We start from the raw sequence: 27,916 nt of genomic DNA, 5'->3' as shown, positions 1-27,916 counted from the left end.
TATTTAAGAAATAGTAAATAACTAAATATATGGTTTCTTCATAATCAATAACCACAGGTGGGTGAATCAAGCAAAGCTCTCATATGTTTTGAGTTGCCGGCACGCGGCAGAGAAAGGGTTAAGAGTCACATGGTAGCGGGTGGTATTATCAGCCCTGGGCTGTAAAAAAAAAAAAAAAGTGTAAGTGGAGGAAAAAAACCTTTAGGAGAACAAAGAAATCAGAGTCTATTTAAAGAGACGTAGCCCCGGATTCTGCAGCCGTGTGACTCCCGGCTTTGCGCACCGCTCCTCCTGCGCCACATCCAGCCTGCCTGTGCACCAGCACGTCTCCTGACGGGGCGAGGATGCGGACTTCTCTGGCCGTGTGCTGCTGCGTCTTTGCACTGCATTGCCTGCAGAGCACACTTTGTCTTCCAGTGCGGGGATCCAGCAGGTACAAAGCACCGGTGAGTTTGAGGACGCTCGTTTTTTTTCAAACTTGTTGCAAAGCAGAAAAAACTAAGTAGGCCTACCAATAGTCTACTTGTTTATGTTCGGGTGCAGGATGATTGCATTGGGTTTGGTTTAACGTGTTGCACGCATGGGGAATGATTTATTATTTTGCATGTTTTATGGAATCTGCAGTGTTGACTTTCTCCATTCTTTCTGCCGCTACAAGGGTCCCCCCCCCCACCCCCTAAACACACACAGTGCGCACACATGCACACACGTTTTCAACTGTTTTCCTTTGCAAACTTTAGAGCCGAATGAATCTTTTTTTGCTGCAGAAAAAGACACCGATGTACATTTTTGTATTAAGAATTACTTTTAGTTTTAAGAAGTTATTTTCTAAAGCAAAATGTGCACCTAACAACGCTCACAAGCGCACTGAATACACACTATTTCCTCTGAATCATCTGGACAATTGGCGCTTATGTTGTAATTAAGAAAATGTCTAGTTGTACGCACAGGAGCTGGCCTGTCACTGTAATTAGGCCGGAAGCTGCTCTTACGTGCAAAACAATACTATCATTACTCTTTATTTTTGTGTGTGCTCAGCAGTAGCATTCATGACTTTGCAGCCACCACCTGACGTGCTCTCCTTTCCGTGCATGCAGCATGACAGCGGAGTGTTTTGGTTTTGCTTCAGTGCACCCAGCTCAGATTTCTGGCTAGGCGAGAGAGAAAGAGAGGTTGCTGAGTTCCCCTCCTCTGCAGGGCAGGAAGCAGTAATAACAGGTCTTAGGGGCATTTTGTCAACAACACCATAAAAGACAGGGGTCCAGCATATGGACCCGTCATGACGGCGACAGTGGCACGCGTTACACAAATAGGACAGCCATGTGTTTCAGTGGCTTTTTTTTAATCTCTGACATATTTACCTGCCCTGACAGCGATGTTTGTGTGTAACAGAGGCAACATGTCCTCCTTGAGCTCCTACTGTAGCAGGAACTACCAAAGGAGAGGTTTTTGAGACTTTGGCCATGTGTCTGTTTGTTTTCGGACAGAATGTGTCACTGCAAAAGCGTCACTACATTGCAAGATGCAGTCACTAAACTTTTTTTTGTTTTAGTTAAGATCAAAAAAGAAAATGGACAAGGTCCGAAACTTAATAGAGAGGCGAAGTCCCGCCCATCTACTTCCGACCCATCGGACCTTATTTCGGAAAAAGTATGTATTGAAGTCAATGGGGAGAGAAAGATTATTTTTCAATCCCGTTTGAATTGTGCCACGAATTACACATATGATGTTTGTCAATCTTAACAAATAATTTCCATGTAAAAAAAGTCACAGTTTGTCGTAAAACTGTTGAAATATAAGACTATGAAAAATACGCAACTGACTACAAATCCCAGAATCCCGGTCCCGCATGCTGGCTCCGACTAACTCCCCTTTTGTGTATGTACAGCTCTCAACATGCCCAGACTTGTAGTGATTTTCACCTCTTTTAATACTTTTCGCCTCATTCTGAAAGAAAGAAGTGAAATGTGCCAACGTGACGGCCGTCTTGGTGAGTGGTGCGAGACGGGAGATGTAGTTCATTGAGCGGTTTCACACAAAAAAAAGTGTTACTTCACAGTTTTGCGACACATTTTAATTTTTTTGACTTGCAAAATTATCTTTTAAATTGACAAACATCATATGTGTAATTTGTGGCACAATTCAAACGGAATCGAAAGATAATCTTTCTCTCGCCATTGACTTCAATACATAATTCTTCCGGAATAAGGTCCCATGGAGGTCCACTGGAAAGGGAGGGACTTTGGCTCTCTATGCCCCCACTTTACACCCCTGGTTCTATTTGTCAACACAAGACTTTACAGAAGTGTAGTTGGAATCAAAATGAAGATGGTTGTGTTCTGAGAAAAATACCCAGAAGTAAGAGTGTATGTTTGATCCTATCGCTATATATTCGCTAGTATTTAAAGTAAGATTCATTCATGCCCTTCAGCAACCCCGACCACATGCTGCTCTTTATGTAATATGTTTCTATATAATTTGTATACGCTGTACATCTGGATGCCTTGTATGCTCTCTTCCCCTGTATCATATGATTACTTCCTGAAGCAACCATGTAACCCATATTTACAGAGATGGCTGGTTAAGAATGCATGCTTTTTCCACAGGAATGTCTTGTTTACAGGTACACAGAAAAATAAGAGATTTTTCAAAACAGAAGGGCAACTCAGATAAGCAGTTACGGAGAAGAATGTGGTGGTTACTTGGAATACTTCTGAGAAGGATGCAAGTGTTGATTTTGTAGGGAGGGTTGCAAGTTGTTTTGAAAGGCTGATGTAAATACATTTTGGTATGTTCCTGAAGCATCAACCAATCCCACAGGCAGAGCTGTTTAGAGCACAGTTGCAAAGGGGATGGTGATGTGCTTACATTTGTCAGACAAATCACGCAAAATTCAATTCTATCATCAGAAATGCAGCAGTGAGTGTTGCTCTTACCCTAAAGTTGAACGAACAAATTCCTGACAGTATAAAACACTATTAAACTCTGCACAAACCAGAATGTGGTACGGAAAATTCTGCTGCTTGACCGTGCTGTGTGTAGAAGCTTGGTTAGCTGGGGGAGTTAACTTGTCTACTGTAGCTAGTAAGAAAACTGCTCTAGCTAGTAAGCTAAATGCTTTAGCCAGGGAGCTAACTGCCAACGAGTGAGCTATGTTTGAGACAAGCTAGCAAGAGCGTCAGAGTCATGCCATGAACAGGGTGTTTGAAAGAGGATAAGGACTCCTACCTTTCAGTGGAGCACTTTATACTCCAGTGAGAGAACGGTTATATTGAAATGGATGGTACAAAATAGCTAATAGGGTATTGCAGTGTAAGAAGTGAGAATTGCACATTTTCATCATGTTGAGTGTAAAGTTGAGTATCCTACACACAAACAATATTGACACCATTACCCGTACCAGGAATTTGAAACTTTTTCAGGTGCTCTACTATTTCTATATTAATAGATACAGTAGTATCTGTCCTGGCATCCTGCAGCTTGTCAGTCCAACCCAGTCTCACGGCATTTCGTGTTATAGTCACGACATTTAATCTATTGATTCGTGTTCACCAACCCGATTTTCTCCTTTTTTTCGTGTCACACAGAACGATTTTAAAAGCAATGTATTTCTATTGGTAGTGTGTTTCGTGCCTGCACCACGTCTTTTTGTCCGGTCGGGTCTTGGAAGACCGGAAGCTGGGTGGTTCATAAAAACATGTTCTTACTCAATATCAAGCCACGATTATTGTTTTTAATTTTAAATCGTATAATGTCGGACTTTTTTTGCCGTCCGCGAGGAAAATAAATGGGGCTCAGAGCCTCAGAATACTGAAATCTGTATTTTTTAAATCTTTTTTTCCTTCTAATTTGTTATTCTTTTCTAAATAACACACTGTTATTTACTCAACAATAACACACAATTATCCTTGTTTTTATTTATTTGTTTGATTCTATAATCTCTGGCTTTTTTGGCATCCGTCAGGAACTGAATTTCAAAATAAAATAACCGGAAACAGATACACACCCACTGAACTGATTACCCAAGATCCTCAGCTATGGTTTAAGCTCGGTGATTGGATTGTTTAGCCACAATGCACGTTGGGATATGGTGTTTATGCGATATGAAATCCGAAAAACAAAGAAAAAAAAGATTATAATTTAATCCGAGTGTACTTGCTTTTCTCTTTGAAAGTCATCACATAACGGCATTGTAATACACGGTTCGGCTGCATTAAATATTACACATCTGCCGTAGTTATTTATTTATCCCTGATTAGAAGACTTCTAGACAAACTGGAAGAACTGCCACCGAAACTGAATACGTGACGTGGATCATAAATATATCAGCAATTAAACAACATCTTCCATTTCTCTTCACACAATACGTCTCCTTGCAGTATCAACATTAATTCGGCTGACTTTTATATTTGATCCAATTGGTAGATAGGTTATATTTACCCCATAATGGTGCACAGCTGATATAAAAGGACTTGTCGTTTTTAAAGATATTACTGATTTTCTTTCAATATAAGAATGTAAATACTGAGTTGTGAGAATAGTCAGTGGTTTTGGGTGATGGAAGACACATCTATGGATTCAGAATTTCAAAAGCTTACCATTAAATGACGGATATACCTTTCTGTCTGTGATGGTTTACAAATCAGATATTAATGTGTAGAAGTAAAACATGTGAAATAATATAACAATATCCTGTAAAATTATGTGAAAACATGAATAAAACTACACATCTTCAGATGTTACACATACATAAGTGTCCTACACTAATAATACAAAGTTATTATGGCATTGTATGCTGTGTGTACCTTGTGTGCACCGCCTAGTGGTTAAAGCACGTTATTGAATATTCTTTTTAATATGTTATATTTGATTAAACAAATATTAAGAGTACATACAAAATAGGGGGAAAGTAGAAGGTCAATGATAGAAATATAGAATGTAAGAAATCAAGAAGATACTGTAAGTGATCTCTACAATAAAACAGTTTAGTGCCGGATTTACAAAGATATTAATAGGAGGATGTGCAAAACAGAAAAACGAATTAACCTTTATTTAAACATTAAAGAATACTTTAGGTTAAAGGTGGGGTAGGTAAGTTTGAGAAACCGGCTCGAGATACACTTTTTGTTATATTCCATGGAATGCTCTTAACATCCCGATAGCAATGAATATCTTAAGTGCTTTGACAAAAAATCCATAAAAAAATGTCATCTGTGGAAGCCGTAATACTGTAAAAAGCACGACCAATCATTTTAGCCGGCCCGGCTAAAATAACTGGATGGCCTACCTGCCTGTCAGCCTTCCATCGGGGCACAAACTTATCTCGTGCCCTCATTGGTCATGTGCGCGTTCGTGTGTGTTGGAGGAGGGGCTCTGTAAGGAAGTGGCAGATTTTCTCCGGTTGTGTATTTTCAAATTCTAGCGATCTCAAGCCGGTTTCTCAAACTTACCTACCCCACCTTTAAGGTCTTCTTTTAAATAAGAAAAAAGCTTTGGGGGTATCTACAGATAAATATTAAGCGTGACAAAGTACTTAACGTCTAATATATTGCTTTCCTGCCATGTTAACTATGTTGAAGCACTTATTTTAACTGATATTATACATATGAATTATACTCTTATAAGATGTATGTAGATAGTATAAGAAATGTGCAGAATACGACAGTTTAATGGGTATACACACATATTGATAGATGTCTTGTAATGCACTGTTGAGGAACCTGCGACCCAAGTTTTTCATTCATTGCATAACTTCAACGTAGTTGTGTATATGATATGTCAATAAACCTTTGAAAATCTTGAAATCTTGAAAGGGATGTGCAAAATAGCTATTATCTACAGTTTTTAATTAACTATTAGTAGAGAATAACGAGTAATGAATATACTTTATAGGGATCTGCAGATAAATGTTTAGTCTTCTCAAGCACCAACTATCAAATATCTCGCCTGATTGTTGACACTTGACAATCACCTTCCCTGAATTTTACTCAGGTGTAACTAAAGTCTGCTTTAAGGGTTGTTTATATTTCGAATCATTAATCAGAATCTGCAAAGTAACTAAAATAAATGTAGTGGAGTAAAAATACCAGGTTAACCTCTGAATTGTAGTGGAGTAGAATTACAAAGTAACAATGAGCTGTCATGTGGGTATATTAATGCTGCCCATTATGGACACAAGCAATTTTCACCCATTTATTAATTATATGTTTTACATTTGATAACACTAATGTGTTTAATACTGGCAACTTCTAATTGTGGGAAAAACGAAAACGTTCCTAGTAGAGACGTCCCATAGAACACAATAGCCAGCATGTGTAGTTCTGGGGGGGGGCTGGTCCCGTTCGAGTCCAGTTTTGGATATTCTGCCGTGGTTTCGTTCCATTTCAAAGAGCTGTTTGACGCTCGACGTAACCTTGGCACACTGCCACTCCAACATCCAATCCCAGAGCTTGAAGATTAATCACAGGGTTTTTCAAGCAAAGGGACTGTAGTCCCAAACGATAGCTGAGGATTATGGGTAGTGTAGTGTCTTCGGCCATCCTAAACTCCGAAATGTTTTTCGGATTTCATATCACATTAACACCATATCCCAACGTGCATTGCGGCTAAAACATCCAATCACCGAGTTTAAACCATAGCTGAGGATCTTGGGTAATCAGTTCAGTAGGTGTGTATCGCAATGATGCTCGAAATGTCCCATATAGGCCTATGTCTGTTTCCGGTTATTTTATTTTGAAATTCAGTTCCTGATGGACACCAAAAAAGCCCGAGATCATAGAATTAAACAATTAATCTTCCAAGACCCAACCGGACAAAAAGACGTGGTGCAGGCACGAAACACACTACCAATAGAAATACATTGCTTCTAAAATCGTTCTGTGTGACACGAAAAAAAGGGGGAAATTGTGTTGGTGAACACAAATCAATAGATTAAATGTCGTGACTATAATACGAAATGCCGTGAGACTGGGTTGGTCAGTCTGTCACCAGGGCATAATGTGTATTAGTTGGTACTAACTATATTTGCTGGTAGCCCTTGAAAGTTCTGACTTCAGTACCCAAGCACTGTCCACATTGAAAAAACTGAAACTTTGATTGCAAATGTATTATGTCAACACATTTCAGATAACTGAATTAGATTAGTTGAAAGCAATAATATTAAGTTGAACCTAATATTTTGTATTAAAACTTAATATTATGGCTTTCAACTAACTTAATACAGTTATGTGAAATCTGTTGACATTATACATTTCATTAGAGTCAACGTTTCCGTTTTTTCAGTGCAGAACATACTTTCTAGAGGGGGGGTTACACGTGCAGAGCGACCTCAATTGACTTATTGACCTGGTTATTATGACTGTTGATAATAAGAAAGTCAGGTGAGGTACTGCAAAAAGCGACAGGACAAACAAACACTGGACTTTCAACCAAGAGACTGTTGTTCATGTCCAGTGTGAAACCAAAAGTCAATATAAACAAATGTTCCCTTTTTCACTTAGATAACCTACCTAACCTATGAAACTCAAACATACTTGCTTTAACCCACACCCCTTATCTTTTCCTAAATATATCCATGCAGGAATATACCATATTTAAATGTTGTCACATATGTTTATCAACCACCTGTTGAAATGTGTCTGCCCTAAGCTTTGAAAAATGCTGCTTGAGGGGAACCCAGTCCGTTAATAAGTTGAGAGTAAGAACATGTTGGTGGGTCAAATCCTGTGGTCTATGGTCAAAACAGACAAAAAAAGAGACAAACCTCATGCAAAAAGACCTGTTCCACCTTCTATTGCTCCATGAAATAGCCTAGTTCATTGAGATGAAAGTTAAAATAGAGAAAAAAGCAAGGAGATGAGTTTTGAACGCACCAAGACATTAGAAATGGGCCCCTTTTTTATGGCCCCTTAAATACTGAATTGTAAAATGTTAAACATTTGAGAAAAAGCATAGGGAAATGTAGAACTTCCATATAACATTTAATGTAAAACATATTTTCTGTACTGATCCTGGCATAACTATCAGTTAGTGTGCTTCCTTTGTGTTGATTCATTGGTACTCCATGTTTTCGCATACTTGAAATACTTTTCCAGAGTTTAATCCACAGTAATCAGAAGCCAGGCAATTGTGGTGTTATGACATGTCTTTGTCGACAGAGTGATTATCAGTCGAGTTGAAAACCCGGTTTCTACACGTGAAAAATTACTCTACTTGCAACACATTATCAGAATTGTGTTGCACCTGTGATGACAACTTTGTTATGTCTGCTGGTCATTTCACTGGAAAGTCTAATCTGTAGTTTTGTCAATTTGTTCACCCGTTGCTGACAAAAGAGTGAGTGATTACACAGGCTCGGACAGGCCTCAGTGTCTGTGGCATTCAGGGCAGTAGGATTCACAGATTGCCTGCTTCTCTCCGGAGTGAAGAGGGGGAGCTAGCAGCAAACTGTTTTTGTCAATAAACCCTGAGCCCCTTGGTTCTCTGTTCTGTTTGGCGATTTTTTTCTAGCCAAGCGATTGGTCTGGACACCGTGAGAGCAAAGGTGACATCAGAGTGTTCCCATCGAGTAGATCTAGGTCACAGCTGCGCCAGGCTGTGAGTGGCGGATGAGACACAACAGGGGGGGATGCAGTTAAGAGGCACATGCACCCCTTCAGCATAAAGTTAATCAGATGCTTTTGTTAGCATATGAAGGAGCCCCAGAGCTATTCTGTTTCCTTCACTAACAAGGTGAGAGGAGGGGGTGTATTCACAGTTCAAGTGATTCTGCTGGGTGAGTTTGGCATGATGGCGTTGGTACTTGTATTTATTAAGTGCACATCACTAAGTTTCTCGATGATTAGTTTGCACTAATTAATTCACAGCACATATCATGATTCAAACAAAGATGGGAACTGTAGAAGTTAGAAGGTTGCAATATTTTAATCTTCAGTGTTTACACAGGATTAGGAGTAGTAAGACTGTGATGGGTGGACACCCGACCCTCTAGGGTTTCCGAGGGTATGCCTACAATAAAATTGTCCTTATTTAAATGCATCATTTTGGTGCACTTCGAGAGCAAAATTAAGAGGCTAGAATATATTTATGCTAAGACTCGCTAATTAGCATTACACAAAAAGTACAGGTGAAGCTGATTATGATCAGTTCTTGAGGTATTGCTACAGGTAGGGTCCACCCTCATTAGCTGGAGTGCCAACTGAATGGGACAGTGTATTAGCTGGTGTGCTAATATCTCACTCAATATGTATTTCCAAAAACCTCAAAAAAACGGCTATAAGCTCCAGTCAATGGTGAAGACCTGAGAGTTGAAGCATATCAAGCTATCTAGCGCCATGCGACAGAATGATGAATGTTAAAATAGTTCCAGTCTATGGACAGTTAAGCTAGAGAGCCTAATAAACATGTTTAGATATGCTCCGAAGCGAGAAGATGTGTTTGAATGGCGCTGCCTTGTAGCACAAGTAAGTTCAAGGGTAGGTGGATTCCCTGACTATGATGTCATGATCACCAGCCAATCAGCATTGGCATAATGAGATTGATGCTTCTGCGTGGTGAGAAGCATCCCATAGTGAGACACCTCACTACACGCTACTCTGAGGACCGGGGTTACGCAGGTTACCTTAAGCTCTTTGGGTATTTGCTCATAAACTAAGGTATTAGATCATCTAAAATGTTGACCTGATGATGGCGCTATAGAGGAAAATCCAAAGGATTACTAAAGTCAGTAGGATTAATGTACACAATTTCAGGACAATCAGATCAAGTAGTGTCAGACTGAGAGCATTTCTACCCAAAACATTTTCAAGTATCAAATATCAGTGATAGACTTTAAACTTTTATCAGATGTTGCTTTAATTATGTCTTAAAGTTGTGGATGAGATAAAACTGTGATTTTTATAATAACCCCAAACTTTTTTTTTTTTAACTGCAGACAAAAACCATTACTTATCTTGGTATGTCCTCTCATTAAAAATCACAATCAACAGTTAAATCATCAGTTATTTATCCTGCAGCCAGATAACCAGAAGATCTGCTAGTCTGAGGTTTCAGCAGATAAGGCGCCAGAAAAGATATGAAGTTTAAGCTGATGCCCAGATGGCTTATATCACCTTCCACTGCTGGGTGTTTCTGATTTTGAAATTATATTTTGGATTAGGAGTGTAAGAAGGAAGATTACAAGGTATTTGTTGATGAAACTCATACATCCCCTTCCTATCTGATATTTTAAATCCTGTTACTGTAAATCCTTTGTCCATGTTTTTTCAATGAGAGCACACCCTTCAAATTGAAACCTTATCTGTCTCTTGTTGTAAACACTCACTTATGACGTACTTCCTATCATCCGGATTCACAGGGTTTAGACAGATATCAGTTTGATTAAGACGCTTCCTATACCACCTCTTGTTTTTGTGCTACAACAAAGATTCTTGTAAGAAACAATGGCAGAGTCCCCTGCTTCTTTGAAACAATTATTAAGCCAAAAATCAATCAAATGTAAAGGCACCCATTGATATTTTTTCCCAATCTCATCACTCTGTGATGTTCAGTGAAGTTCATGTTCAGGAGAAATGTCCAATTAACTTTTTCAATTTCCTTTTTGGTCCCACTTTCCCTCAACCTTTCTTTTTTTTACTCCTACTGCAGTCATAGATCGCATACTGTCCTTATTCAAAACACATGTTGTGTGAATGCAATGAATTCTGCCATGTGTTGCTAATGCTGGTGTACAATTTGTTCTCTGTAATTGTTGAACATACTTTTCAAAGCACTGGAATACACACAGTGGGAAGCAGATGTGATATTACATGGTGGAGCTAAGTACGACAAAAACTCAGCTTAACACATTTTAAGAGACCAAAATGCCACACAACTGACGAAAACACAGACAATCTCCAAACCTGACAACACTGCTGCGGCGACCTGTCATCACAAGGAAGAAGAATGGTAATTTCCTCGTAGACTTCAATAGAATCTGACTTATTTTTGCAACTAGTGGAAGCAGAAGTGACATACGATGGTGGAACTAAGTACAACAAAACTCTGAAGAACACTTTTGTAGGGGACCAAAATGTCACAAATTACTTGATCATGAACACTGTGAAGAGGTTATAGTTTCAAGACCAAAACCACAGACAGCACTATGGCAACAACATGCCAGTCACAGGGTAGCCCCGTGTATACATACTCTATTAACAGCCTTTGCAACCATAAACTTGTGAAGAACGAAAACACAGACAATTCCCAAACCGGACAACACTGTGGTGGCTACCTGTCATTCTAAGGAAGCACCGGCCTAAAGCTTCAACAGCAATTGTGACCATAAACTTGTCAAGAAGATGTTTACTGTGCTAATAAAACAAGTAAGAAGCATGGTCATTTTCTCATACACTTCTATAGAATCTGACTTTTTAATGCAACATGTGGAGTTGGCCCCTGCCAGATATTAGAAAGAAGGCAGATTTAAGGCACTTCCGTATTGGCTTCACTTTTCAGGCCCGGGGGATGCCAACATTTTGGTTCTCCATATCTCAAAATGAAATATGTAGAAACCCATCTGACTATCTTCTGAGAAGTTTGGGGCAAAAGGCCCAATTTGTCCCGTCAATCACTTCTAACTCCAGGGGTTTAAAATAGCTTAAAGCTTGATACTAAGAGTTTGTTTTGTAACATGGAACATGTGATCCCATGTCATCCCCGTGTATTTTTGTGTAATTTGAGATCAGACAATGAAAATCCTGCTACAGTAGGAGACTTTGTGACTACTTTACAGAATTACCCTCGGGACACTTAGTGTGTCACTTTTTGCTGAGAAGCAAAATGCCAGCGATGAGACATGAATCTCAGAGAGCCTGAAGGCCTCATGAAGGTGTTTTCATGCTGGGAACATGTAAAGATGTTTGTGATGAGGGTGGCAGAGGGGGTGGAAGCTGGAGGGGGCCGTCCATTACAAGTTTAGACATATCTGGCTTCTGGTTACAGTGATGACAAGATGTGTGCGCCGCGGTGCAGGGGATCTGACAGTGGTATTTGGCGGGAATCATGTCTGTACAAGTTACGTACGAGATGCGTCTCCAGTCTTAAAACAAACCCACCACCATCACCTCAACCGGTTCACTGTGCTCAAGTTTGACACAACCGAGACGCAACCTGCAGTCAGAAGGAAGTCAGGATGTGTTTTACTGCTAGTTCCTCAAAGAAACCTTTGACTGAGTAAAACGTCAAGAAGACTTTAACCACGATGTGTCTTTTCTTGAAGAGAAAGACCCTTAATTTTACACCTTGGTTGGTTATTGGCTAATGGTTACACAAGCCAAAAAAATCGTTATGATATCATAATGTGGCCAAAATCTGATCAGCTCATTTTCAGACAGGTTTTTATATGAAAATGTCAGAATGTCTTTACACAGAGGGGACACATGTTTATTTATAAAAGACATGAAAAAGTGGATTTTGCTTAATAGGTGACCTTTAAAACATTGTTATCCTCATTTGTCACTTAGACACACAAATGGGAAAATACTGTATGGTCGTGATAGAAAAACAAGGGAGTTAACCATTGGGCACAGTACAGTTAGGTATTTCCCGTACACTTTCTACCTCCCCTTCACTATTAAGAGTACAATTTGTGTTTGTTACATTCTTTTTCCCTACTTTTAGTTCTCCGATCTCTGATCCAAACATTTTACTGCTAATAGACCAACTTTTACTTGTACTTCTCTTACCTATTTAAAAGTTGGTCCAGAGAAACATAATGTTTGTTAAATTTGATCATTATAATTCTTAACAATTGCAATAAAGAAAACAAATAAGTACTGCTTTATAATCCTTATAAATCCAAAAAGTGTTTAGTAAGTGAACTAGTGAGCTACACTGTGGCAATGGGTTACATATTTCTTTGTTACCATGAACATAATGTAGTACATTCTATCCCAATTTAACATACTTTGTATATCCACAAATTCACTATAAAAGAAAATGTGGATTAATCTGCCGCTAATAGTATTCCCGAAGATTTGAATGTCCTCCTGTTTGTTTACAAAGAAAATCAATGTCCAGTTGTTTTCGAATAACTTTTTCTTTTTATATAAATCAAACTATATTGTTGTGTGCTCCTTTTAAAGATGAATGTCTTCAACAGTAAAGAAGCAAAGTTAGAAAGTCTTAAAGACTACAAAATGGTTTTATTATTGGGATTTATTCTGAGTTTATGCCACAGTCATTAAAGCAAATGACTAAATGAGTCCTTTGAAATGTCTTGAAATATGATAAAACTTTTTTCTAAAATAATCTTTTGTTAACAAATGAGCTCAAATACATGAAACATTGGGAGTAAAAAATGTGGTGTTTGAAGAAGCTGCAAAATAAGACAAGATGCTAAATATTCTGGAGCCAATACTGTTCTTTGAGTTTGACCTTGAACTCTGATGTGAAAGCTGTTAGAAAAAGGCCCATTTAGGGTTTAGCTCGCCTGTGGGGTCAGACAGGTCAAACAATCCATTTGACACACTGGCAGGGGGGGTGCGGTTCAGTACTTCAACCACACATTTTTCTCATCTACCTCTTTGAAATGACAGAGGCGGCTCCCCGTTCACCCACCACTTAGAATTAGCCAATTTTTACGACCCTGTAAGCCGACACTCCTTTACCTCGCTGATTGGGATCAGGCCGGGCGGGCAGCTTCAGTCTTAACTGTCTCGTTTAGGGACGGAGGTCGGCGTGTAGCAAGGTGATTTACAGTTCAAATCCCAGGCCCTCCGCAAAGACCGCAGAGGATGCTGAAAACAATGAATAAACAACAGCATCAGAGTTTGTTCAAGGGCCTGAAAGGGCCCATGTTAACATTATATGGCAACAACAACTAGAAAAAAGGGCCCTTAAATCTAGGTCCACAGAATGTCAATTATTATTATAATAATTTCATGAATTAGCTGCACCACAGAACGTTCCCCTCTGATGATGTGACCATTACATGTAGAGGGATCCTGTCATATAATTAAAAGAGTTTTATTATTTAACTTTAAATTGTTGTCACGTGATACATAATCAGTTTTATTCAAATTACCACTGATTCCAGATTAGCAGTCTGGATTTAATTGGAACTTTAAGGAGACGTTACACAGAGGGCAGTAGGAGTCTGGTAAAGCTGTGTAAATTATAAATAGGGATGGCCCCACACGAGAGAACAATTGGGCAGTATTTAGGTCCAACTTGTTGCTTTTGATTATCATTGGGGTGCTCCCGATTAGCGGCTGGTCTTGAACAATATCTGCCTAAATGATCATGTAGTATGTTGGGTTTACACAAATAATTTCAATGTTACTATGGATCAGAGTCTCCCTGATGTATCATTCCTTTAGAGTGAAAGGAACAACGATTGAATATAGAGTGGTGCCGTGATGACATATTTATGTAGGCCGACCCGGACAAAACAATGGGAATTTCCATTGGTTTTCAGTAGGTTGCAGGAAATAAGCTTTTTGGCAAACACACGTTTATGATACTTAAACATTTAGTTCAGGGTGATAACCGCCACATAGAAACACACATTGTGATTTTTGAAGCATAAATGCAATCGCCAGAAGTAGGGCTAGGCCATAAACAAATGACATCACAGTCGCCACCACTAAGCTAAGGGCGATATTATGTGTGATGACATTTAGTGGTTCAATTAGTTACTTGATATCAACCACGTTTTTTGAAGACACATAGAAGCTTCGGACATTCACAAGTGGGGTAATTACTGACATATTTGATGTTGTACAACACAACGTGAACCTCTCTTTAGCTTGTGTTAACCACACACCTTATTTTAGGCTTCTAACCACAAACACGTTCCAAAAAACGCTGACTTCGAGACGAGGGAACCGGAAGTTGTAAAATGCAAAATTGTTACCGTGTTTTTGGCTGTACTGCATAATGAATATGTTAATTATGGCAATTTCACCCAAATCTTAATAGGATGAAATAAGGACATTTTGGACTGACAAGAAACTACAACTTTACTGGAACAAAGGGAGTTCATTTTCTCTTCAGTGCAGAACCTAGTCTAAACATCTTATGACGCCAATCCACATCTATATTTGTTTTTCTTCTGATCAGTAAAATCCAGATTTGGATAAACAACACTGGGGGGCATGAACTCAGTGACCTCAATAGAACCAACAGGCCTGTATAGGCTCACCTACAGTATATAGAGCCTATACCCCCAGGGTATAAAATGTTGTACTTGTGTACTCAGACAAGCAGTTTCATGTCTACAGACTTTAGATTGATACATGTCAGACCTGTTTTAAGGGCTTTGTTGTTTATCTGAGGATTTTGTTATCAGAACGACAGATAACAGGCCCCTTAGATCAGATTTCAGAAGAAATAAGCTGCCATGCAAACAAGCAGCCATTTTTCTGAGGCCCATTCATTACAACACTAACAAGCCATTTAAGAAAACCGTAGGGAATGAGCAGAAACATCCCCCCTGATGCGGGTAAGTGCTTTTTGCAACAAAACAAGCAGCTTACATGTTGTTTAAACAAAGTTAAACACAGGGGGTGGGTGTGTGGGTGGGGGGGTTCTGTGATCCAGACCCATCAGTCACTGTGTGTTTCTGCAGTCTGGAGCACATTCCATGAATCCTGCTGGGTTTTGTTCCCCTTCACCTACAACAACGACACAGTTTGAGTCATGCAGAGCTGAGTGAGGCAGCCTCGTTCAAACACAACTGAAAAACATGATGACAATGACAATTATTTTTTTAATATTTTGCTCTTGTGAATTGGGTTTGCGTTTTTGTAGGGTTCATGTCAAATATTTGGTTTTAAGTCTGAAGAGTTGAAAGGTCTCTCTATTATTAAATGTCATCCGCGTACATATTTTTGTTAACACTTTTTATAAATGAGTATTAAAATTGAGGTCACATGACTTTTTAGAAAACTCTTTTATTTGATGGTTGTACGGTGGCCGACAGGGGCCAGTGCTTGCACAGGTCAGCCACCGTAGATTTGGGCAATTTATCCTGTGTCTTTAGTCAACTTTAGGAAAAAGGAAAATTATGTAATTATTCAAACTATAAGTCAAGACATGTCTGGGTTTGGTTGTGGGAAAGTTTGTCCTGAAATACAATCATTTTTGTACCCTATTTTGATTATTTCACCAGCTAATCCAAAGGGGGGGAATTCATAATAATAGTCATTTAAATATAGAAACTAAGCTATATTTACCTGGTACTTTTAAAACAAAGTTATAAATTCATTTCCATAGTTGAACCTGGAACATTTCAGAATGGCAAAGAAATACATTCATATCAGCAAAAATCAAAGGGAAAAAATCAAAAGAAGTATAAATAAATAATAATAATAAAAGTAGAACAAAATGGAAATCAATCTATTAAAATTGAAGTATGTTGAATTAGTAGGCCTACTTTAATAGTAAATGTACATATTACCTTTCCACTAATTAATCAAATTAATTAATCTATTATCATGGATAATGCAATTTCTTCTGAAAAATATCAATATCAGCTAAAATCCCCACAGGATTATGAAATAAAGAACTCCACTGAATCTGATTATTTCATTTCTACAAAAGAAATTGATAGCGTCTTCCCAACAGGTTGTTCTGAGTGGCAGAGGAAAGGAAATGCCAGCAGTGGTATAGCACTGCAGATGTGGTACAGAGGAGGCGCTCCTCTGTCATTTGCGCCAGTGGAAATGAGCAGAGCCATTTCCTCTGGATTGGGGGAGTGGTGGGGGGTGTAACTGATAGTAATCTCTTAAACCGGGGAATAAGAGTCCAAAATGAAGCTGATTCGCCTTCACTTCCTCGTATACTTTATTTTTCTCCCTTTTTTTTTTTTCTTTACTTCATGACGATTTCTCTTTGTAATTTCCCCCTCATCTTTTTTCTTCTTCTACTTAAACCTTTTATCTTTAACATTTTTAGCATTTAAATACCGTGACATTTTTAAGGTTAATTCAATTCATTTTAAGTTTAACCGTGGTGCATTTTGATGGAAGTAATAGTCCAAAATTGAGAAGACTAGTGCTGCTTGTGACACCTGTAACTGAAGCTCCTGTCTCAGAATATAAACTGATTCATGTGGAAACCGACAGTTATGAGGCTCATTGGTACCTCTTTTGGTAAAAGTGAGCTTATTTGACCATAAGCAGCCAAGTTTTGTTTCTTGCTTTTTTGTCCCCTTTTCTGTTGTGTATTGAGATTCTTGCAGAGTTTTTTTTATTTGCACCTTTTTGTTTATGCAGCGTCTTTTGTAAAATGTGCATGTTTTGTGAAGTTGGTGAAGAAGTTTCTTCATTTGCATGTGTTTTGGCTAAATTATGTTTATTTATTTGCATCGTTTGGAAAGTGCAGCGAATTTCTCGTAGTTGAAATGTTCTGGGCCGTTGTAGCGCGTTTTTGTCGGCCACCGTACAGGAATACCGCACTGCAAGAGCCAGTCAGGCGTATTGATATTTATGGTAAATATTTATGTTTGGTGAGGTTAAATGAATTGGATAATCAATCAACAACGACACAGTTTGATAAACAAACCGTTTTGTTTGTTTATGGACTGCTCAAGGTTTATGTTTGTTATTGTTTACGGAAAAGCAGACTCTAGTGCGCAAGTCTATGAGTATAAAATGACGCATTACCACTATGACAAATTGGAAGTCTACCAGGTAGTTGAAAACGTTTTTGCCCGTACGCGTCCACATGCCTGATGGTATTTGTACTTTGTTTATTCATTTATATGCAGTTAAAAGTGTTGTAGAGTAAGTCGGTAGTGGACCGCCAACAGATCTATGGAATATTAAGTGAATAAAACCCTCAGGACGCATACCTGTGACTATGGTTTTCATTGAAGGTATTTGGATGTTTTAAACGCCAGTGAACATTCGAGTTCGCCTTGTAGGCTTAGTGGCCTTGGAACTTTGTATTTTGCATAATTGGCCACTACACGCACAAAAGACAAATAGATGACACACAGTGACATATTTTTCAAAGTATTTACGTGTTTAATTTATTTGTTAAAAACAACTATCTGTTGACCACCATTGTTCTTACAGTTGTCTGAAAAGTTCCCTGACCTGAAGAAGAGGGGGAAGCTTTCTCACACTCAGGACTTTGTAAAGGAGACAAGTTTGCAGACCAACACCTCTAACACATGGAACCGACCACGCTGTGGAGTACCGGACTACCCCGCCCATAAGGAGGTGCATTATCGGGGGCGACAGAGACGCTTCGTCCTGTACGGAGGACGTTTAGAGAAGACAGACCTCACCTACAGGTACATACCAGGCGCCGATACAGAATACCCTAATTGTAGAAAGCACAGCATTTCATTGTGGGTTGGCTGTGGTGGGTCAATAGATATCATGGTGAGATGGAATGAAAACACATTCAGGATTGGTCATTGATTTTTCTTTTTTATGTTTGCAAGAGAAGAGGGACGTTTGTTGCTCTCTTTCCGTGAAACAGAGGCTTGCACTCCAAGGGATTGGTTTCAGACAGAGGGGGAAAAGAGGTGCTGCAGAAATAAAGAGCTTTTTGAACATTAAAGCATGGAGACATGTCACAGTAGAGACACTAAATACTAATATCAACATGAACATTTGCAGAATATGTCGTCTTAAACTACCGGATGTGCAATTAGAAGCTTTTTTCTTGCAACTTAACCATATCTAATGTAAATTGTCAATAAGAAATTGTTACTGCTGCCCCAGTATCGCAGTATGGTTTAAAGAATCACTTCATTAGGCAAAACGATGACTCCATTTCAGGCAGTTTTCAGACCAACTTAATTATAGACTCAAGGAAAAAACATGTAACACGGGAGGGCTTATATAGTTCTATATATAGTAATATAGAAAATGAAGTCTTAAAATTATAAATCTGACAAAGGGGTGATGCTTTGCTTTCATCTAAGGACTTGGCACCACTGCGCGTCTGGCAGTGCTCTGCTGGCGGCTGCCTCTCTGTCTGTGTCTCCTGGGGTCTCTTTCATTGTAGCCATTCTTTAACGCAACAGTATATTAACACAGAGCGAGAGAGAGGGGGGGGAGGCCGCACCGGCCGCAAACTAATGCGATTCTGTTTTTTTTTTTTAAAGGGCCCTATTCTGCTCATTTTCAGGTTCATATTTGTATTTTGTTACTCTACTTACTATGACATTTTTTACATGCTTTAATGTTAAAAACAGCTCTTCATTTTTCTCATACTGCCTGTGCTGCAGCACCTCTTTTCACCCTCTGTCTGAAACCAGAGCCCAGTCTGCTCTGATTGGTTAGCTAGCCAGCTCTGTTATAATTGGTCAACCACTAATAGATGTGTGGGAGCGATAGCCTATAGAAGTGTTACATAGTGATGTCATTATGTAACATGTAATGATCCTCAAATGTGTAGCTCCCCCACTGAAAATAGTTCCCAACTGTGCACTACTTCCTCTTGCTGTTTGACAAAACTACAGTGACCAGCTTGGCTGCATTGTTATTTAAAAAAAAAAACCTAGTGTAATTCCCCTTTCAAGGCTAAGCAATGTAGGTCATATTTAGGAAAATATTACCTCTTTAATCTTAGGATAACAAAAAGTGATAAGCTCAATATTTACACTTATGTGAACTTTGCACTGAGCAAAGTCCATGTGCAAACTGAAGTCAGTCTGAACAAATGTAAGCACCTTTGCATGAGTCTTGCTGCACACTTTAGATTATGGTCAAACGTTTTTTCTTGTCGTGTAATTATGACTTTTAGTATCAAATTTAAATGTGCGGTTTAAATGAAAAATTTTCAGGAAATGTAACTCTTCCTGTCGCCTTAAAGTATATGCTTTATGGAACTGAGACAGGGAATGACATGAACAGCAGTTGTATTTTTATTGCTAGAGATTTCTCTAAATTAAGACCACATTTCCCATAAACCCTGCTGCTTCCTGTCCCTTTTGACCCTTCATGCATGATGAAAGACAAGAACTGCCTGCCAGCCAGAAAAAACTCTTACAGGTAACATGTTCTGAAGTTGTGCCATAAAATGATGCAGCAAATGTTAACTTTATATTTTTACACCAAAGATCCCTGAAGGGACTAGCTAATAATGAGGTTATCTGGAAACCTTTAATCAACAAGAAACAATAATATCCAGAATTAACAGCTATAGGTTAAAGGAACAGATTGGATTGTTGGTTAATACAGCTATTTTTTGAGTGAGAAAAGTTTATTAACGCCGTGACTGAGTACACATCTGGAGTCATGACATGTTAGCCTAGTTTAGCATAGTGAGTGGAAATGGTCATCAGCTAGCCTGGCCCTTTGCAAAGATAAAAAATCTGCCTAACAACACCTCAAACTCTGTTTAATCAACATGTTGTATCTTGTTTTTGTTTAATCTCTGTCTTTTTGAAGAGTCAGCTCTTCAGTTTTAGCATCATTGTGCCAAAATCTCAATCTGTGCTTGCAAGTGGCAATTTGCAACCGTGCTATAGCTGGAAGCGCTACACAGGCACGTCCTGACAGCTCCGTACTTCACCCGTAGAGAGTGGTTGTCCATTCCTCACACGCATATCAGAATGTTTTACAAAGCGTGAAACTACTACAACGATTGGTCTACATCAATTCTATATGATTAATACATATTTAGAGTCTTGTTTGTTAAATAAGGAGGTTTATGTTCTTTTTCCTATTTATCACACTGGGTGGTTTTATTTAAAAGGAAAGGGAGCCTGGGGGTGTCAGTAACAGAACACCTCCCCGCTGATGAGACAGATATCAGATTAGAGGGAGGCATGCAAGGCTGGTGGTCCCTCTCTGCTTCCCTACTGTATATCGTGTGTGAGTGTGTGTGTGTGACACCTGCACTGATCTCCCGCAGGATAGTTCGGTTTCCCTGGCAGATAGGCGAGGAGAAGGTTCGACGTGTCTTTCGGGAAGCGCTGAAAATCTGGAGTGACGTCACCCCGCTCACCTTCACCGAGATCCACAGTGGGAAGGCCGACATCCGGATCGACTTCACAAGGTGGGAGACCGGGATGTGGGGGAAAAAAGCATCTTTTAGAAGTAATTATAAAGGAAAAGTAACACATGCTATATGTTTAAGTAAAAAAGACAGATATGATTGCAAAATGAATTAATGTGCTATGAAATAAAATACAAAATACATTATTTTTGCAACTTTGTTCAAGATGGAAATATCTCGATTTGGTGCATTAGCATGCAATTTGAATCATGCTCTCATATTCCCCTCAGGAATACCTGTATACATTTTTGTGATCCTTTGACTATCAAGATCAAGTATCTGCAGTCCTTATCACATTCCCATCGGCCTCTGCTGTAATTTGTGTCTACTGATAATTATCAAAAGTTTTGCAATTTAGGGTAGCAACGGTATGACATTTTCACAATTAATCCTTTACAGTTACAGTTAACCATATGCTTTTAGGGTGTTCCCTCTCCTGTAGTGTGTGCATGTAAATGGTCTACAAAGGCTAAAATCCCAAAGTTCCCTCACACACTCCCCACCCAGCCTCAAACCCCTCCATTGGACTCCTTTATTGACTTCTGTAAGATAGTGACATCACTATGTAACACTCACACTTCTATTGGCTAACACTCCTACACATTGTACGTGACAATGTAAGATATTGAAGTAAACCTGACATAAGGCGCTTTCACACCGCAGTACTTTTCCCACTTTAGTTCCGATATAGTTCCGAAATGTCGCGTTCACACCAAAAAATTCCGGAACTAAAATGAGTTAATGAGAACCTTTTTACCCCCCTTTTCCGTCCCTGCTAGAGAGCAGGTACTTTCGTGGGAGAAAAAGGTTCCTATGTCTGATTGGCTGGGCGGATTGCAAACCACGCCCCGTAAAACTCCAAATAAGTTTTGTGAAGCCGCCATTTTATTATCCTCGCATTAGCATTATTAGCATTAGCATTAGCCCAGCGCACAAACGCAGAGAGACTAACTTACGCAACACAAAAGAAAACATGGGAGTGGTGGAGATGAGGAGGTGTCGGAGTCCCAGCAGCTTCTACTGAAGCCAGTCCCCAACTCCGGGGACTTCCGGCCAGGGACTTCGGGTGGCAGTATACGCCGTGAAGTTGTTTGCGGCCTGCCAGTAAACCCAAAGCAGAAGAAGAAGAAGTGACGTCAGCGGCTTCATTTGCCTAATCCTCCCCCAGGGACTTATTCCGGTGTGAACGCGATCTGTACTTAGTTCATGAGAACTAAAGAGTTCTCATGAACTAAGTTCTGATTAACTAAAGTGGGAAAAGTACTGCGGTGTGAAAGCGCCTATAAGTGTATTTGTATAAGTTGGAAACTCCCTCTGGAGGGAACTTCGGGATTTTAGCCATTGCAGACCATTTACATGCACTAAAACACACTATAGGAAAGGGAAACCCTCCCCAAAAAACATCAAAGGACCTCTTCAATTTATGGCAAAATACGATAAGACTTTCTTTTTTATTTCACCAAATGATTGGAAGTCAAACCATAAAGCCTTAGATTTCTTTTAACATGCCTGTTTAGTTATTTAACTATAATTTCAGATAAGGAAATTGGTTTTTCCTTTGTTATTATTAACTTAATATTAATGGGTTTTCTGACAGCAACCTCATCAACTTGTTTTTTCATCCGTAAAGTTTCACTTAAAAAGTTCATCATGCTGTAAACCTTCAGAGTGCCTCTTGTGCTCATCAGAACCTTTCATTTATGGGATTGCAGGTACTGGCATGGAGACAACCTTCCCTTCGATGGCCCGGGTGGGATTCTCGCTCACGCATTTTTCCCCAAAACCCACCGACAAGGTGACATTCACTTTGACTATGACGAGTCCTGGACCCTCGGAAACCACATGGGTGAGGGTTTATCTGACAGAATTTAGAAAACAAATATGTTTGACTTTTTTTCATTGCTTCAAGTAGAATATAAATCATGAATACAATTCATGGTACTATGTGTTTACTGTGTCGACTTTTTTGGCCAATTACAGTATGTGTACCCATACAAGGAATTTGACTCTGGTTTAGAAAAGAAGTATCAGAAAATGAGTAAAGAAAAAACTGGTACCTAGCAAATACCATCATGAGGGAAGAAGAGGTGCAGGGAGGCCAAGTGGAGAATGGATGACTGACATAAAGAGGTGGTCAGGGAAGCGGTGGTGGTGTGAATGAGAACGGCGGCAAATCCAGATGTTTTGGATGTTAGGTGACGTCATCAAAGTGAATGACCTGACCTGAAAAAAATAGCAGGCTGTAAATTGCCCTGGGTATGTTTCTCAACACTTTAATTCAGGTTTTTCCTTTAATATGTCAACGACACTATAAAGATGCAAATAATAACAGATAAACAATGTGATTAAATATGAACTAACCATGTATTGTTGAGAAAGTAGTAGTAGTAGTAGGGTTTTTAAAAGTGAATACAGAGGTTATATTATTATTTTAGAAGTATTATATAAGAATATGTATAATTAGAAACACTGAAATGCAATGATTATTAATAATCAATTCAAGAAATGTAAAACGGGCAAAATATGACTTTCATGACTGCCCAAGGAAATCAAAATACCATTTAAAATAGAAAAAGCACATACAATCACTTTAGACACTAAGATCTTTATCGTGCTGGTTATTATTTACTGCCAAATATCAGACTATTGTCCTGAAGATAAGACATTGCAAGCTTCATTGCTCAGAAATGAGTATTCACCAAAGCCATGTAGCCTACTAAATGTAAAAAAGCAACAATATCTCTAAATCCAGCAATGATTTTAGTTATAACCTTTCTAGGATGGAAAGATTTCACAAGCTGAGTTCACATGGGGGCAACTATGAACAGTCAATGATATGTGACACATCTGTAACATGAGGTGTTCTCAGGTCATGGAGAGGAAGAAGGGGAAATTAGTCAGCAGCGAGGGACTTTTTAATGACTCGCACTGTATCATCTCAGATAGCTAAATCTGCCACCGCAAGCAGGTCAAAGCAAACTATTTCCAGACGCCATTTGAGCCATCTGTGGTTTTGCATCCTCTGACTCTTCTCTCACCCCCCCCCCCCTCCCTCCCTCCTGTAGGCACAGACCTTCTCCAGGTTGCCGCCCATGAGTTCGGGCACGTCCTTGGCCTGCAGCACTCTCGCGAGCCTGGGGCCATCATGTCGGCATACTACACCTTCTCCTACCCTCTGAGGCTGAGCGAGGATGACAAGCGGGGCATCCAGTACCTGTACGGAGCTCAACCACAAGTCCTGCCCTCACCGCCACCCCCCCCTCCACCTCCATCCAACCCCGAGACTAACGAGATCGTCGCTAATGTGAGTGGAGCTGGCGCAACATTACAATAACCAGTTCAAAACAGCTCAAAACACTATAATAATGTTCTTATTGTCAACAAATCCTATGAAAAGACCAAAACCAACAATGTGTTCGTATGTCTTTCTGACTTCCTGTATGTGGCTCTCAGCTCCAATCCCATTGGTTCCTACCTAAAACAGCTAGAGCAGATGGAGTTTCATTTTTAATAAAGCAAAAAATAAAAGGCTCAGATATTTCCTTGAACAGCTGGTCACTTTAGTTTTTATGGAAGTGAATCAGAAAGGTATTGTGGTTTTGAAGGGGACTTTTTTCAGTGGCGGATTAAGCACCATTGGTGATAAACCCTAACAGAAGTATAAGCTTGATTGATCATGTCTTGTAAGCTTGTTTGTTTTGTTGAGCAGCTTTTAACAATGTCACACTTGGTTGCAGAAAGTCTCTTTTTATCGAGTTGAGCTCACTTCAAGAAACTCCAAAGGACAAATTAGGTGCCATGCTCTAATGAATGTGGCATTGACTTCAAATAAAACCAACCAACGTCTAGGACCAATCACAGTAGTTCTTACTAAAGACATGAATCTTTCAAATGAATAAAAGTTACTCAAACAGGGGTAAATCGTTTTTTTGTAGGGGACTTTATCAAGCAGTGGATTAATCCCCATTTGGTGCAGTACATGCGGCTCCCTGATGTGGTTTTTAATAGTTTCTGGAACTCAATGGAGCCCTATGACACAGAGGAAAAGGATATCCGTGGGGAATATGGTGGATCATTCGTTTTTTCAATGGTCTTTGTTGACAAGAAGAGAAATATAGAATAGACCACTAGCCTTATCCCTTTATCCCACAGTGGTTCCTGTGGTCACAACACTGTTAAAAAAAAGCAAGCATCTTTGAAACTTCACCACATCATTCAGGGGGGTATCTTTTAACCACAAATGATAAATAAGGGTCTAAAGTCATTATTTACGGTAGTCATAAGCACTTGGAAACAGTTTCTTCTAAGTTGTAACAGAGAGGTCTTTTACCGGACGTTATTTTGGGATCCTTTCAGACAATAAAACGGCTCCTTAACCCTCCATACTGCTGCAATAAAAAACATCTTGTAGGAAACTTTACACTTGTGTCTCATTTCCAGCCCGACGCCTGCCAGACGGACTTTGATGCCGTGTCTATGATCCGAGGGGAGCTGTTCTTCTTCAAGTCGGGCTACGTGTGGCGGATCAGGGACGGGCATCTGGAAAGCGGTTACCCAGCGCTAGCGTCCCGTCACTGGAGGGGGATTCCCAACAACATTGACGCCGCCTTTGAAGACAAGTCAGGGAATATTTGGTTCTTTCAAGGTGGGCATTGACGACGGTCTGATCTGTGCTGTTATGTGGTTAAAGGTTTCATGTGAGTGCAGCAGTCACCAAGTATCAAGCAGCCTTGGGCAAGTTTAAACAGGTGCTAAGTGGTAATTAACACAGAGCCGTAGAGTTGTTTGTGTGTATTTCCATTAGATGTGGTTAAGGTAGTAAGTGAAATGTTTCCTTCAAACAGATGTCAGTCCCATTCCTCACTATGAGGGCCATAAACATAATTTGAAGTCAGATTACTAGTGATAAGAATTAGGACCTTTTGGGATCTTTTGAGTTCATTCCCAAGAGCCCTAATTGCTCTTTTTTGTCATATATTCTTCGCCAGACCTCTAAATCGTTTCCACCATCTTTTAACATCTTCCAGGGTTATAGTCTTGAGTTGTATAGACAGGGCTAAAAAGCTCTAGAAATAAATGGCATTGTTCAACATCTCTCTCTCGGGGCAGGTGAGAATTACTGGGTGTTCGATGCCGAGATGCAGATCCGAGGGCCGGAGTCCATCAGGAGTTTGGGTCTGTCGGTGTCTGGGATCCAGGCGGCGCTGCGTTGGGGCCACGACTCCAACTACAACACCTACTTGTTCAAGTCAGGTAGCTACTGGAGGTTCAGCCCCCGAGAGCAGAGGGTGGAGTCCGTCTACCCGCGCAGCATGAAGGACTGGAGCGGCATCCCTGACGACGTGGATGCCACCTTCAGGGACGTCTACGGTATGGTCCAAGGCAAAACTAACCAAGTTAAAGAGTTCCTATCTGAAAATGTTCCCCGGGGATTAATAGATAATCCAGATATCTTTATTTTTTTTGTTTTATAAGCTAGTTGGTTTGTTGGGATCTGTCAGCTTTGAAAATCAGAACAAATTAATTTCTCCAACCCTTAAGGGTTAGGGTTACAACACATCCATGTTTGTTTTGATTACCGAAATGTCCAACTTTAAACCACAAGAATAAGTAAAAATGTACCTAACCTAAATGCAGTTTACAGCACAAAGATTCAACCTTTCAAAACAAAAAAATCTAATAAGAAATATATTTTCAACTCCATTGTAACTATGCTGAGTTTTCCCTGTACATATAAGATAGCCTTTACCCCAGGCATTTAACACATTGTAAATATCTTACCAAAAAAACGTTGAAAGATTCTTGAGACTGATTTATTTACACAGAATGTTTTATTTTATCTTTCAGGCTACGCTCACTTTGTCCGAGGTCGACAGTACTGGAAGTTCGATCCCGTTGGCATGAACTCTTTGGAGGGCTATCCCCGCTACATCGGCATGGACTTCTTCGGATGTAGAAACATTTGACCTATGGAGAACAAGAGCCAGATTTATGACTATGAAGAGGAGTTCTTGAAGCAATGGCATTTGTGTGCTCATCCTGCGGTTTCAAGAAGGATGGCAATATATCCGTTTACACTTTCCTCCATTTATTACACCTTCTTCTCAGGAAAACCAAGTAATGTTTCCTCAGACTTAGCACCTCCTGTGCAGCTATAGTCGTATTTATTTTGCACATTTTTGTCACCATACAGCTGAGGTCTGGGCCCTGTATTAACAACGTGTGATGCTGCATCGCTCTCACTTCCTGTCTTTGAGCCTGGAATGTTCGACTGATTGTGGTTTTCAGAAACTGTAAAGGATATTTTCCATTACATCTATTCTGTTGTGTTACTTCCATTAGGAGCAAAGTACTGTAGTTTCAAAAACGATGTAAAGAGAAAAAAAAAAATCAATGTGCCAAAACACATGCAAATGAAGAAACCTGTTCTTCACCAGCTTAAAGAAACATGCACAGCATTCACACACATTTTGGATAAACTAAACGCTGCAAATAAAAGAAAAATGCAAGAAATTAGCTCAAAACACAACACAAACAGGGACACTAAAAAGTGATGCACACAGCTGTGAAGGTGTGCTTGTTGACGTTCGGGGATTATGAAGTTGTCCCACTGTCAGTGGAAAAGTACCTAAAATGTATGTTGTATTGGCTTATTTTGACAATGTGATCGCATGATTCCTTATGATATGATTGCAGATCTGCTGTAAGCTAGCTAGCTAACGTAGCTAACCTAGTCCTTTCAAATACACTGCCAAAACACTTACGATTATGACGCAGACTAAGGCCCTGTTTACATGGAGACGGTTCGGGTTGTATCTGCTACTTTTTTCTGTCGTATTGACGGTTCTTTCACACAAGGCCGTAACGGAACCGCGGAAACGGACCCCTCAAACGATAACGGGTCCCCGCCTCTCCC

The 27,916-nt window shown here is 39.6% G+C and overlaps 1 protein-coding gene across 1 annotated transcript; it reads left to right on the top strand.

The window, feature by feature from the left end:
* Window positions 1-24: 24 nt before the first annotated feature.
* mmp11a (matrix metallopeptidase 11a) lies at window positions 25-27,916 on the top strand. Its single transcript, XM_034117516.1, has 8 exons — window positions 25-446; window positions 18,060-18,280; window positions 20,857-21,000; window positions 22,713-22,846; window positions 24,066-24,304; window positions 25,441-25,645; window positions 26,110-26,370; window positions 26,848-27,916. The coding sequence occupies exons 1-8, from the start codon at window positions 345-347 to the stop codon at window positions 26,964-26,966; spliced, it is 1,425 nt and encodes a 474-aa protein (XP_033973407.1). The 5' UTR covers window positions 25-344; the 3' UTR covers window positions 26,967-27,916.

This window comes from Trematomus bernacchii, unplaced genomic scaffold (genome assembly GCF_902827165.1).
Source record: "Trematomus bernacchii unplaced genomic scaffold, fTreBer1.1, whole genome shotgun sequence".
Classification (NCBI taxonomy): domain Eukaryota; kingdom Metazoa; phylum Chordata; class Actinopteri; order Perciformes; family Nototheniidae; genus Trematomus; species Trematomus bernacchii.
This window is presented reverse-complemented; position numbering and strand designations above follow the sequence as displayed.

What these genes read in the sequence shown, in the direction of transcription:
- mmp11a (XM_034117516.1), top strand. Translation starts at nt 345, where the DNA reads ATGCGGACTTCTCTGGCCGTGTGCTGCTGCGTCTTTGCACTGCATTGC. An exon ending in AAGACAGACCTCACCTACAG is followed by an intron (nt 18,281 to 20,856) that starts GTACATACCAGG and finishes GATCTCCCGCAG; the next exon opens with GATAGTTCGGTTTCCCTGGC. An exon ending in CTAACGAGATCGTCGCTAAT is followed by an intron (nt 24,305 to 25,440) that starts GTGAGTGGAGCT and finishes TCTCATTTCCAG; the next exon opens with CCCGACGCCTGCCAGACGGA.